General features: G+C 40.1%; 1 protein-coding gene across 1 annotated transcript in view; it reads left to right on the top strand.

The window, feature by feature from the left end:
- Positions 1 to 12,806, top strand: part of rimbp2b (RIMS binding protein 2b) — a 92,068-nt gene extending 79,262 nt beyond the window's left edge. Inside the window, exons 19-26 of the mRNA XM_080433902.1 lie at positions 581 to 703; positions 2,242 to 2,429; positions 2,910 to 3,078; positions 3,263 to 3,325; positions 3,813 to 3,916; positions 6,682 to 6,753; positions 7,264 to 7,398; positions 10,244 to 12,806. Of these exons, the coding sequence (XP_080290028.1) occupies positions 581 to 703; positions 2,242 to 2,429; positions 2,910 to 3,078; positions 3,263 to 3,325; positions 3,813 to 3,916; positions 6,682 to 6,753; positions 7,264 to 7,398; positions 10,244 to 10,438 (1,049 nt within the window). The 3' untranslated portion in view covers positions 10,439 to 12,806. The remainder of the gene's footprint in view (positions 1 to 580; positions 704 to 2,241; positions 2,430 to 2,909; positions 3,079 to 3,262; positions 3,326 to 3,812; positions 3,917 to 6,681; positions 6,754 to 7,263; positions 7,399 to 10,243) is intronic.
- The last annotated feature ends 479 nt before the right edge of the window (positions 12,807 to 13,285 follow it).

Genomic DNA, 13,285 nt, shown 5'->3' with positions numbered 1-13,285 from the left:
CCTAGTTGACTGAGGTCCCCCAGGGCTCCATACTAGGGCCGCAAGCATCTCCCTCCACACCAAATCTCTTTGCCCGAAGATAGACGATCCACAAGCTCGCAACGCGTCACAATGTTACGCGTCACGAGCTTGTAGATCGGCTATTTTCACAGAACGTTCTCCCCCTCAGAATTAGGGTTGCTAGGGTTCATGTGGTTAAATGACTTTGTAGACCAATGTTACGCTGCAGCAGCTGTTCATCTTCATTATGAGTCAGTGTTCACACCAACTGTTCATGTGCTGTTGTTTGGCAGAGAATCGCTGTAGATACATCATTATATTGTAGATCTTATGCTTTGTCTTTGCTTTATCAGGATCCCCTGCCTTCCCTCTTGTCACAATAGTGAAAGCATTGCTGTTTTACACCAAATAACTCCAGAGTGAAACCTGTGGTATTCTGCCCCCTCCCCCCCTCCTCCCCCCAAGCCGCCTTCATTCCTTGGCCCCTCCGCATGTTTGGAAGGGGGTTACCGCAGTGCAGAGTGTGTGTTTTGGGGAATGGGGTCTCTGATGGTAACACTGTGATTGGTGTCTTCTGTAGAGATCACCATGGACAGTAACAGTGAGGGGAGTGAGGGGAACCTCTCACCTGTCAAGGAGGATGTTTACTATGGCAGTGTAGCTCGACGCAGGATATGGCCTATGTCCTCAGAGCATCAATATGGTATGTGGTGCAGCCTCATCTCCAGATGATAATTCACCTTGACAAATAACTAGGGGGGTAAAAAAAAGCAGTGGGGTAAAAAAGAAAATATTTTTGTTTTGAGTTCCTTGCAGTGATATCAATGGCGGATCCTTTATTTTCCTAGTTGTTCTGGGTTGTTGGTAGCCAATGGGTTTTGTTTTAGCTTTAGCTTAGCAGATGCCAAGCTGACGGGAGAAGACAAGATGGCCACTTTTCCCGTGGCTGGACAATGAGAATCATCCTGGCCTCCACTGTATGTTCCCTCTCCCCTTTACAGCATCTGTCCCAGGAATCCTCCACCAACCTACCCTTCCCATCCCTGCTGCCTATCAAACCCTGCTCTTCCTTCCCCTCCTGTCTCCCAGGACCATTTGCCTCTTTTTCACTATTTTCTTTTTTTTGCATGACAAGTTATTCACCAACAGTGAGAAGGAAAGTCATCATTGGATGAGTTAGTGCATTGTTGCCTTGTCAGTATCACTCCATCAGCCATTCATAAACCTGCTGCCATCAAAATCAACCTAGTGTTCTAACATGAATTTCATTCAAAAAATATTCATCATAAGCTGCATTTGTTATTGGTTCACTTTTGGTCGCAGTGCGACAGAGTTACTGAGGCCGAGTCCAGAATTCTGCCATTGAAACATTTGAGGTGGTCCATAAGAAGCATGGTTAATTGATATCAGGTTCACCCTTTCCCCTCACTGTCACTGATATCTGTAAAGCCACCAACTGCTGTGGCATTTGATTTTCTGAGTTCTCTTTGGAATGTCTCTCTATTTATTTATTCATTCATTCATTTGCTAACGACTGTTTCCAGACATGTAAAGCATGTCCCTTCTGCATTGATACTTGAATACAAACGTCATTGCCTATGCCAGGAAAGCATGCATGAGTCCAGCCTCTGTGAGATAAGGCAGTGAAACAGCAATGAACGGTAGTGCGCTGTTACAGTTTCCCTCCATTCCCTTAACATGCATGGTCATTAGTTTTCCCTTGCACCAAACGACGCGGCTTGACATGTCCTTCCTACCTTTGTCTTTGCGTCAATGTTTCTGTGTGTACACCATAGCCTAATTTATGCTTCAGTGAAAATGTGTGGTGCGATTTGTCCAACTTAACTCAACACCTTTTCAGTTGACATTTTTATTTTTGTCGAGTAACATTGCACACTTTTTTGCTAAGCATAACATAAGCTGGAGTGTAAAGTTGTTCTGTAAAGAGGAGTGTCTATCAAGCCAGAAATCAGATGTGTTTTTTCTAAGTTCTGGCACAGATATATGCTAAAGGCGTCCTGAATATGTGATCACAACACAACTGAGCTGTTGAAAGCAAAGCACATTAAACCAAAGCCACTATTATGTATCGTTTGATCTCTGGCTCTTTGTGTCTCATGTCCCTCTCCCCTGTCAGCGCTAACAAAGAGACATCGTCTGCTCCCATCAATGCCTACTGTACTACCTGCCATCATTGTAGAAGGCAGGTAGTAGCAGCAGAGGTCTCTCTTTTTCTTTCAGACGGCTATGGCGGCCGTAGCCACGGACATGGGAGGGGGCGGCGCGAACCTGAGTACTATGAGGAATCAGAACCAGAAGAACTGTGCCGTATATTTGTGGCCCTGTTTGACTATGACCCCCTGTCCATGTCCCCAAACCCGGATGCTGCTGACGAGGAGCTGCCTTTCAAAGAAGGACAGATCATAAAGGTAGGGCTTCCACACACAGACTGTCAGGGAATTTAATTTAATTTAATCTCTGTCTCTTACTGAGTAAATACTTTTAAGACTATTAACACTGGAGTGTTAAATGTATAACAACTTGAGATGGATGTGTTTCGCTATGTGGCTCTGATTGACTAAAGCCGGCATAATTTATACTTTGTTGAACAGCCATGTTGTGAGTTTTTGTTGCACTGCGACCATGTAGCTGAAGGTAGTATAGTATATGCCACTCTGTTGGCCGTTCGGTCGGTTGATCGGTCGGTCGATCTGTCTGTCTGTACAAACATTTCAAGCGCAAACTGAGAGTGAGTCACAGTTTATCTAGGATTACATGCTTGTTCCGTGGAAAATCTGTTATTTTCTTTGAGCGATACAGTTGTACGACAAAGTATAAATTGGGCTTAATTAGGAGTACCAAACAGCCACCATTTATTTTTCACCTGAAATCTGGTCTGTGTTCCTCAGGTTTTTGGGAATAAAGACACAGACGGGTTCTACAGGGCAGAGGTTCGTGATCGTGCGGGTCTGATCCCCTGTAACATGGTCTCTGAGATCCAGACGGAGGATGACGAGATGATGGACCAGCTGATCAAACAGGGTTTTCTCCCACTCAACACTCCTGTGGAGAAATTAGGTCAGAATCCCTCTCATTAGCTGAACCTCTTTCTTTCCACCCCTTTCTTTTTACTTTGCCGTTCCCCTCTACCTGGCCAGCTTTCCGCAATATGGAACTGTATTTTCCCGATAACACTCATTTCTCTTTATATTTACTCTTCCTTCTCAATTTAAATTTTCTTTGTCTCTACTCTCCTGTGAAGTGAACTGCGACCGTTTCAAAGATGGCCGCTCAATAAATCGCAGATCCAGAAAATCCAAGAGAGGTCTGTGTCCAGTGAAATGCTCCTCTTCCCTCAGCTTCATCCTCACTCTTTGTTTTTCCAAACTTTGCTTCAATCACTTACTTACACTTTGTGTGTGTGTGTGTGTGTGTGTGTGTGTGTGTGTGTGTGTGTGTGTGTGTGTGTGTGTGTGTGTGTGTGTGTGTGTGTGTGTGTGTGTGTGTGTGTGTGTGTGTGTGTGTGTGTGTGTGTGTGTGTGTGTGTGAGAGCATGCATGTCTGTGCCTTTAACCTTAATATGCTCATCACAATCAAAAAACATTCATTATGACCATAGGAATAGTTCGCTTTGTGAGCCAGACAATCTTGTGACCTAAGCCCAGAGTGAGATACGACCATAGACTAAACAAACTCATCATCAGCTTCATGAGGCTTGGGAATAATTGCTGTTAGTCATGTCTCAATGTTCTCAATAGGGTTTACTTATTATTTCAACTGATCACTCCTTACTCTCCCCCCTTTGTCTCTAGAGAGGAACAGGCGAAGTGGGCGTCCACACCAATTGTCTACACGCAGAATGGTGGCCCTCTATGACTATGACCCACGGGAGAGTTCTCCTAATGTTGATGTAGAGGTACTCAACTTTTTCCAGCTACAGATCTTTACTGTCTTTATAATGACATTTTCTCTCTCCATACATTCATATAAAAAGTGCCGTACACAATTTTGTCCAGTGTAGTCCCCTAATACAATGACATAAATGTGTGCTTTGGGAACACATCCTTAAGACCTATTTGGCTGAGTGCATACTGTGTACACGTGAGGTAGAGCTATGTCAAGTGAACGAGACAGAAATGTTATTTTAATTCTGCTGTCAATTTTCGCATCTTTCTATTAGACATGCATTGTTTTGTGTGTTTGTTTGTTTGTTTGTTTGTTTGTGTATTTTTGTTTAATTGGAAGGGGATTTGTTCATTTAGACCCAGGATTGGAAACAGGTCACCATGTATGAGCTTCCCACAGGGCTGGGAGGGTTACTTTTTAAATGTAACCCATTACAGATGACAGATTTTTATATTAATAGTCAGTTTTAATAGGTATTATATTACTGATTATTATATTAGTAATCTGTAAGTAATATAATATTTTGTATTACTTCATCAAAGTAATGTAAACTGATACATTTGATTACATTTTGATTACATTATAGATAAATGAAAGTTCTCAAATATAAGATCAAGGTTGTCACACTAGGCATTCTTGCTTGAGGACATAATGCTAGCTTTAAGAACACTTCCCCGACCATTACCCATTACATTAAAAAAAGAATCTAGACCTAGAGCATGGAAATATTGTTTTCGATTTTGCTATTATAATGTTTCTTATTGTGGAAAGATTTGAGTGTAACCCTTTGTAGTCTCCAGTATTTTGATTAGTAACTGTTATTCAGTCAACAACACATTTTGTTCCGTTACTGTAAGTTGCATTTAGTTTGTAATTGAATGACTTAACTCTGTTATTTCTTCATTATGTTGCTTCCCAACTCTGTGTGTGAGACTTATCTCAAAGTCAGTCTCAAAGTTATACTTTCCCATGTTGTATTGATGGCCCCATGTCCCCCTGCCGGTTTTTACTCATTGTCACCTTTGTATTGGCACTGCCACCGACAGTTTGCGGGCCACAGACTGAATGAGGAGGTGAGTGAGAGGGCGAGGAGGACGGTTACTGTCTGCTCTCTCTGTGTGTGTGTGTGTGTGTGTGTGGGTGTGTGTGTGTTTCTTCCAGTGGTGGAAAGTAACTAAGTACATTTATTCAAGTACTGTCCTTAAGTACAATTTTGAGGTACTTTTACTTTACTGGAGTATTTCCAATTTTCAATACTTTTACTTTCACTTTCTACTCCACTACACCTCAGAGGCAAATATTGCACTTTTTTACTCCACTACAATTATTTGAAAACTTAAGTTACTAGTTACTTTTAGATTTTAATTATTATTACAAAGCATACATTAACCACTTCAGCCCTATTTAAACTTTGGCTATTTGAAAATAGTCAATCTACAAGCTCACAACGTGTCACGATGCGACGCGTTGTGAGCATAATGAGTACTTTTACTTTTTGTACTTTAGGTATATTTTGATGCCAATACTTTTGTACTTTTACTCAAGTAAATCTTTATTACCGGAACCTTTACTTGCAACAGAGGTTTCTACATTGCAGTATTGATACTTTTACTTAAGTAAAGAAATGTAGTACCCTTTCCACCACTGGTTTCTTCCCTGTTGTTGGAGTCAGAGCCTTGTATTAGAGAGTTGCGTCACCTCGGGGGCAGAAAACAGCGCCGGTCCCGTGGTTCATAGGAACTCGAAATAGTGACAAACGCTCATAGACTCTAATGCATTCCGTAAACTTCCGGTTTAGGGCTTTGTCACTATTTGCCAATAGAAGGCTCTGTAGAAGACTACCCCGATGAAGTGAACAGAGGTGACGCAACTCTCCTTATATGGCTCTGGCTGGAGTGAGTGCATAGAAAAGGTGGGCTTTAGACAATTGGGCTCCAAGCCCCCCCCCGCCCCTTGCCCCTCTCTATTTCTTGTAGTCATGAACACAACCCCTCATGCATCTGCCTGAACCAGCATCTCTCCTCCTCGGTTTGGTCTTTGTGTTGAGCAGTCTCCTACAGTAAACACATGCTTGGTTTGTGTGATCTAGAGAGAGCCTCCCCACACCCCCTCACACCCCCAGTAGGAGACATGTACTCTGTGTGTTGCAATCTTGTCTTCTTCACATTTACAACATATGATGCATTTGCAGTTGCAACAGTCTGTCTGCTGAGACTGAATTGACACTTGGATTGATAATGCATCATGTTGATTTGGAGAAGGAAGCACAGTATTTGAGGGCCGCAACTATCGATTATTTTCTTTACTTTTTAGATATGAATAATAGAGAAGCAGGTTTTTTTATGCATTTATACTGTATCTATATATATATATATATGTATACAGTATATCAACGTATCCCAAAGAAAATCGAATTAATCACTTTAGCCACGTTTTACAAGTTGTTTTTCAATGTGTAGCACAACATAGTCGATCTATAAACTCACAATGCATAGTTTTGCAATGTGTTGTGAGCTTGTAGATCAGCTATTTTCACTATTTTTTAAAATTCTTTGAACATTTATGAAAATTTTGATTATTGATTATTTTATTCACATTGATAATTTTCATAATCGATTAAATCAATTAGTTCGATTAACCCCTACAAATATTTCACATAATCAAACCCTAGAAGGTGTGTTCTTCCTCAAACCCCAAGGTGCTGTGAGCAATTGAAGAAAAAAACAAACACAAAAAACAGTTCAATTATAGCTCAATGCTCTCTTTCCCTGACAGGCTGAATTGACATTCTGTGCCGGTGATGTCATAACAGTTTTTGCTGAAATAGATGAAGATGGCTTTTACTATGTGAGTATTGAGCATTTATGTTTTAAAACCTTTTAAAAAGGTTATTAACCTTTTTCATAACATGGAGGCCTGTTCCAGATCGGGAACGCACATGCGCGTTTAACATGGAGTCTATGTTTGCTATTTTATGTATATCTGTGTCAGTGTATTGTGTGTGCAAGTGAACCTACACAGTGAAATCTACATTGTTAGTTTAACTCTTGAGTAAGAATGCATCCAAATCGACCACCCATAGGATTCTCTGTGTATCGCTCTCTGTCTCTGTGTGAGTGTGTATGTCCCCCACAACAGTCCGACTGATCAACTTCAAACTTGTTACCAAGGGCCAGCTATTTTCCAAACTTTTGGAAAATGTTGGTGACATTAATTAATGTCCAAAATAGGGACACCAAGAAAGCGGTTAAACTGGCACTATATATCCTTTTCTTTCATTTTCCTCTGCGTTGGGCTTTCCAGTTGGTGTGTGCATGTGACAAGGGGATTCTTACTCATATTCTCTGTACCCCCCAGGGTGAGCTCAATGGACACAAGGGACTTGTTCCTTCCAACTTTCTAGAAGAAGTGCCTGATGATGTAGAGGTTTTTCTCACAGACACACCATCTCGATACCCCCAGGACACTCCAGCACGGATAAAGACCAAAAGGGTACATGCTCCTTCGCAGTACTAGCCCCTCTGTCATCCGTCTTACTCTCTTTTTCAGTTTCCTCTTATCTCCTTTTGGGGTTTTTTGTTTTTCCTGTGTCTGTGCTTGTGTGTGTTTCATTGCTGTAAGTACAATGGGAAGTCTGACTCTGGAGCATTGCTTTACTGTAAATACTGTAGATGTGTCAGATCTATGATAAGAAGAAAAAAAGACAACATTCTAAATACTTGACAGAGGTACTTTTATTTTTCATGTTTACTGCTGAAAGATATGCATTGTAAAAAAAACAAAAAAACAACAACAAAAAAACTGGATATACTTTATTCATAAAGCATTATTTAATGGAGGAACATGGAGGCAGAGATGGACCTGTGACTTTTTATTCATACTGTGTCTTGAAAAGAAAGGGGGGGTCTATTGACAATTTAATTTATTTTCATTTTATTTTTTGCACATGCATATTTTGCATTGTAACAGATGCTTTATGAATATTCTGTGTTCTGATCCAAAATCATTTTTAATAGAGTAAATAGTTTTAATGTACTGAAAGATCAACTATGTAGTCTATAGCTTAGCATGTTCTATATTTAAGATGCATGGATTCTCCCTGAACATTTTTATATATACATACATATATATATATAGATATATATATATATACATATATTAAAAGAAAAAGATGGCTAGTACAGTACTTTTGTATCTGCTCCTGAAAGCCTTGTTTTGTATATTGCTTTCTTGTAAAGTAGCTCACAAAACATCACCTAGCCTATGTTGCCATCAAAGAATAATTTCACATACTAAATTTTCGTAAACGTGATGTGAATCTTTGCGTTTTAACAAATAATGCAATTGTTTGATTATCAACAGGTGTCATCAGATGTTTATTTCCTTGTTTCACAATTGACATTTCTCACAGTGCAGATTATTGAAATGCCATCACCACATATATTTGTTTTTATTTCTTTCCTCCACCCGCTTGGCAAAACAGAAGAAGAGTGTTCATTTCACACCTTAAAGGCTGTGTTACCGTCACGTAAGTGAGCAACTGAGGATACCAAGATTACGCACTCCTCGTCTAATGCAGATGACATGGGTAACCTTAGTTTCTGGTATGCAACACCATACACTTATATGAAACATTTGGTGTTCTCTTGCATTTAAGGGGGCTATCTAGTTGTTTTAGACCCTTTCCTTCCTCTGTCCCTCAAAATCTTGCCTGTGCTTGTTTGTTGGAGGATAACGACCCGAGCCAATGCATTAAAGAGGAAGTACTGTATGGTATCTTCAGTTGTTTGTCTTCAGAGTGTTGTACCTGACAATGTCCGTCTCCCACACAGTCAATATTTATACTTTGTTGCATGACCGGATTGACACTTTTTTCCCCCAGAAATTGAAAACACGCCATTTTTGTCAAGCAACGCGGTCGTGTGATGAAGTATAAATTAAGCCTAATAAGTCTCTCCTGCTGTAACTCATGGTTAGCTAAAAGGCCATCTGTTGCACACCCCTCAATTACCCGCTGTAGTCAAGACATTAATGGTTAAACCTTTCCTGCTGACATCTAGACAAATACCTTCCCCTTTTCCTGAAGTGGTGCACCCTGACTCACATAATCCATAGCCTCGGAAACCCATGCATTTTTTTTTGTTACAAAAAAGAAAAGCCTGGGGGAGCGATGCACGAACGATGGTCTTGGACCTTGTTATCTCCCTACCAATCAGAGTGCAGAGGGGCGTCGCTCTAAATTTGGTGACGTCAGCGTGTTCCGTGCACAGGCCGAGGGGGGGAGGGGAGGGGAGGCGGGGACATAGATTGCTGAAGCAATAGGAAGCCACGCACAAATCCAGGCGGCTGTGTTTGGGTCCGCCCTACATAATCCATAACGGTGAGAAATTCTGATTCTACACCACTTAAACTTCTACTCAATGACGATGTCAAGAAATTTGAAATTGGCATAATTTAGCTAAAGCCTAGTATTATATCTTTATCAACAGCAGGGTGCACCTTTTCTCTCTCATTGAAGCAATGATGTAAAATGGCAGAACATTTGCTGACATGTTTACGCAGAGACGGGAAACAAACTGGAAACAACATCAAGTTACCTTGATGAAAAATGTATTGTCAAAATTTTGAAAATGTAAAGCTTTTATAATATAATCAGCTTCACATATTTATCTTATTAATGATTTGGACTTTGATATGTTACAATGGCCGAGTTCTGTCTTGTAGCTAATATTCAAAATCTTAAATCATACCGCCAAAGTGCAATTTCAAAGAGCCTTTTAGCTCATGATTACAAAAAAAGTGATATTTAGATATTAGTAGTTACTCTGTACCCCAGTTGTATGAGTGATTATATGTTTAAGAGGAAGAAAAGTGAATGTGTTATGAACATGTCTCATTTGTGCTAAATTGTAACACCGTACAACTGTATCTCTCTTGTCGTGTGAAAGGAACTTGCCCTTGCCTTGGCTTGTCATTTTGTCTGGATAGACTCTGTTGCTAATGAAGTGAGAAGATATGAGCTGTCTTGCTTATACCTGCTGTGGTGCTGTAGCTTAACTGGTGGTAGTTTGGACCAAGACTGTTCCTACATAACAGAGAGGTGGAGGGAAGGGGTTATTCCTCAGTACACAGGACAACAAAAATACAAGAATTGAGCAGTCGATGTGCGCTGCCAAGAACAGGGGAAATACAGTAGCATTGGGGGAAATGCCGAGCTATGATGGCCCTTCTGAGACAGAAAGGACCAAGTGGACGGGGTGAGTAATGACTGACGTGTTGCGACGGCTGGCTTTTTTTTTTAACAACCCTGAACTGTCCCTTACGGGTCTCCCATTAGGTTCCGTTGGAAAAATCGGGTCCGCCCAGAAGAGCTGCTTCTCCCACAGTGTGCCCACACATTCCTGGCTCGGGCCCTGCCACCATGGGGCCTGGCAGTCCCATCAGGGGCCCACTGGACATGTACTCCGAAAAGAAAAAGGGACTGCTCTCCAAAGGGAAGAAACTATTCAAAAGACTTGGCACTGCAAAATAATTTCTCGGATCTACTTGCTAAAGTATGTCATCAACTTCCTCACCATGAATATAATACTCTTTTATTGCATTTATTTTCATTCAGTGCAGCAGAATAATTACAGTGTTCAAGTGGCATCGGTCAGTGTGGCAAATGCTCTATTCTTGTACACCCATTGTATAGTAGAATTTGTATTTTGTTATTTAATTACAATACATATTTTGAATAAATTATTTCATATTCTGGTCAAGAGACCTCATGCTGTAGGCTGGAATCGAATATCTTACCTCCAAGCCTTGGGTTAGATCAAACTAGTGCTGCCGGGAGCTGCAATGAGCGAGCGGCAATTAGAAATTGCAGATTAGGCTGTGGCACTTAACAACATTTGTCCATGTAGAACATGGATGGTCTGATGCCAGGTTAAGTCCTCAGTGAGATCAATGTCTCTGTACATAACTGAGATTAAAAAGACCACAACTCAGAATGTCATGTGTCACACAAACACAGAGGGCTCATTCGAACCATGGAGTCTGTTTTGGAGTCCACAAATGATGCAAGAAAAAATACCTAATTGGGTTTTGTGGTGGTGGCAGGGGGGCTGTGCCGGCTTGAGCTCGTTCAAAACGACTGAATTTGTATTCCAAGGCGTATGAGAGTTTTGCCTGTTCTTACTTCAGCACATTCCCTCCTGACCCTTCAAAGCACATGCAAAGTGATTTGGAAATGTCAGAATGGTAATTGAAGCATGCAATACTTCAGTATACCATGGCTAATATGCAGTAATGTGATTTTAACAGTTAAGTCGACATCATAGATTCCTGTTGTACTCTCCCTACACACTTGTGATAAGAGACACAGAGACAAGAATGCTAAGTGGGGAAGTGGTCAGAATCCAACTAAATAAGCACATGCTATATGCTACAGGGTCACTAAACTGAATTCAGCATCACATTATTTACATTCAGTTGAATGGTGGTGAAATGCCTAGTATATCCAACCTCCATGTATTTGCCTTATAAATGCACAATGGTTTGTACTTTGTCAAGTGGAGTGTGCAATTGTATGCCCGGTTTTCATTCATGTTGTTGCATTACTTCACAAAATGAAATTGTCTTGGTTTTGGCAAATATACTTGTGACTTGTGATGTGCAATCTTTTATGTGACCATCATATTCTATGGAAGACCAGTGCTCACATACGTATATTTCAAATCTCAAAATGGCCCTGATGTTGTCCTTGTCCATCGTTCGTAATTCCCCACCTAAAAAAATATAAAAGAAGACACGAGATACTGTACAGTAGGTGAAAGGCAAAACATTTACCCCCTACTTAGAGATTTATGTTGCATCATTGTTCTACGGAAGATACTATAGAGGCACTTTATTTTGTCACGTGATGTACAGTAGATATAAACTTGCTGTTAGCAATGCCACATTGATGCACTTGCAAATGAGATTGACTACTCTATGAAAGAAACACTAGTGATGGTTCCACACAATCAAACCAGTTTCAGGGACAGTTGGAATAAAGTTAACAATACACATGTAATAAGCAATGTGGGTAAAGTCATGTTAACATTTTAACATTTGCTGCACTTTCTTACATTCTATTTACTTCCAACCATGCAACACATTGTTTTCTTCATTTTTGAGGAGAGGGGAGTTCACTGGGTTTCTAAGTTGCGAGGTTTGATTGTGCAACCTTAACCCTTTTATTTTGTCATAGTATTCTTAATAAGACACAAGCCTACCTCTACAGCGCCCATTTCCTTCCAAAGTCTGGTAAATCTGGAATTTATTAAGATAAGTTGATAGAAGCCAACCATCTGATTCAGTCATTAATGATTCCTCCTGTGTTTAAAATGTGCAGGATCCAAGTACTGTATGTCTGAATATACCAACACCCTAGTACATAGAGTAGTGAATGTATGAAGAAATGAAAGCCAATGTATTTATCAAAAGCTACCCAAAAGGATTGTGCAGATGTCCAAGTCTTTGTATGTGAAATGAAAACGATTTTCCACATTTTCCTTCATACTATTTTGTTCTTCATCCCATCCTCCGATCCTTAAAAAAAGATCTAGCCTATATTTTCTATATACATTTAAACTGAGACTGCCAAAAAGGAATGTATGAAAAAACATTCTGTAAAACTTTCTGTACAATTCTCAGCCAAACATGTTGAACCTACAGTGAATTGATGTACATTTTTCCTATTATGGACCATATAACTATCAGTCATTGCTTCTGTTCAGTTTGAGTGACTGTTGCTCTTTTTGTACTTTTGTCCATTTGTAAATTGTTTTTAAATGTTTATACTTGATTTTCAAACTGCCTTTTTTGTACATTTAACTTTATAATCAAACAGTGCAAGCTTTCCCCATGGTGTCTTCAATACCATAATGTTTAAAAGTCTGCAATTGTGTGCTAGCTTTATGATAAGAAATATCAGCCTATATTGATGGTTACAAATTATTGTGTGGGTGTGCATGTGCAAATTTTTTAAAGATCATAATAAATTTGATATTTTGTAATGTTTGCATGCCTATTGAATCTTTCTCTCAGAATGTCATGGAAAACAGGTCATGCCACAACACTGGAGGAAATTCACTGGGATCAGAGTTAGAAGAAGTCAGAAAAAAAACATTGTAGGCTCACTGCAGCAGCGATTACAACCGAACAATCTCTCTCTCTGTATCACACACACACACACACACACACACACACACACACACACACACACACACACACACACACACACACACACACACACACAAACACACACACAAAAATAGCCGATCTACAAGCCATACACTCTGTGCCTCACATTCATACTATACAGTCACATGCTACTAGTGGTGAAAAGTAA

This window comes from Gymnoscopelus braueri (assembly GCF_963280865.1).
Source record: "Gymnoscopelus braueri genome assembly, chromosome: 7".
Taxonomy (NCBI): domain Eukaryota; kingdom Metazoa; phylum Chordata; class Actinopteri; order Myctophiformes; family Myctophidae; genus Gymnoscopelus; species Gymnoscopelus braueri.
Note: the sequence above shows the minus strand (reverse complement) of the source record. Positions and strands in the feature narration are given on the sequence as shown.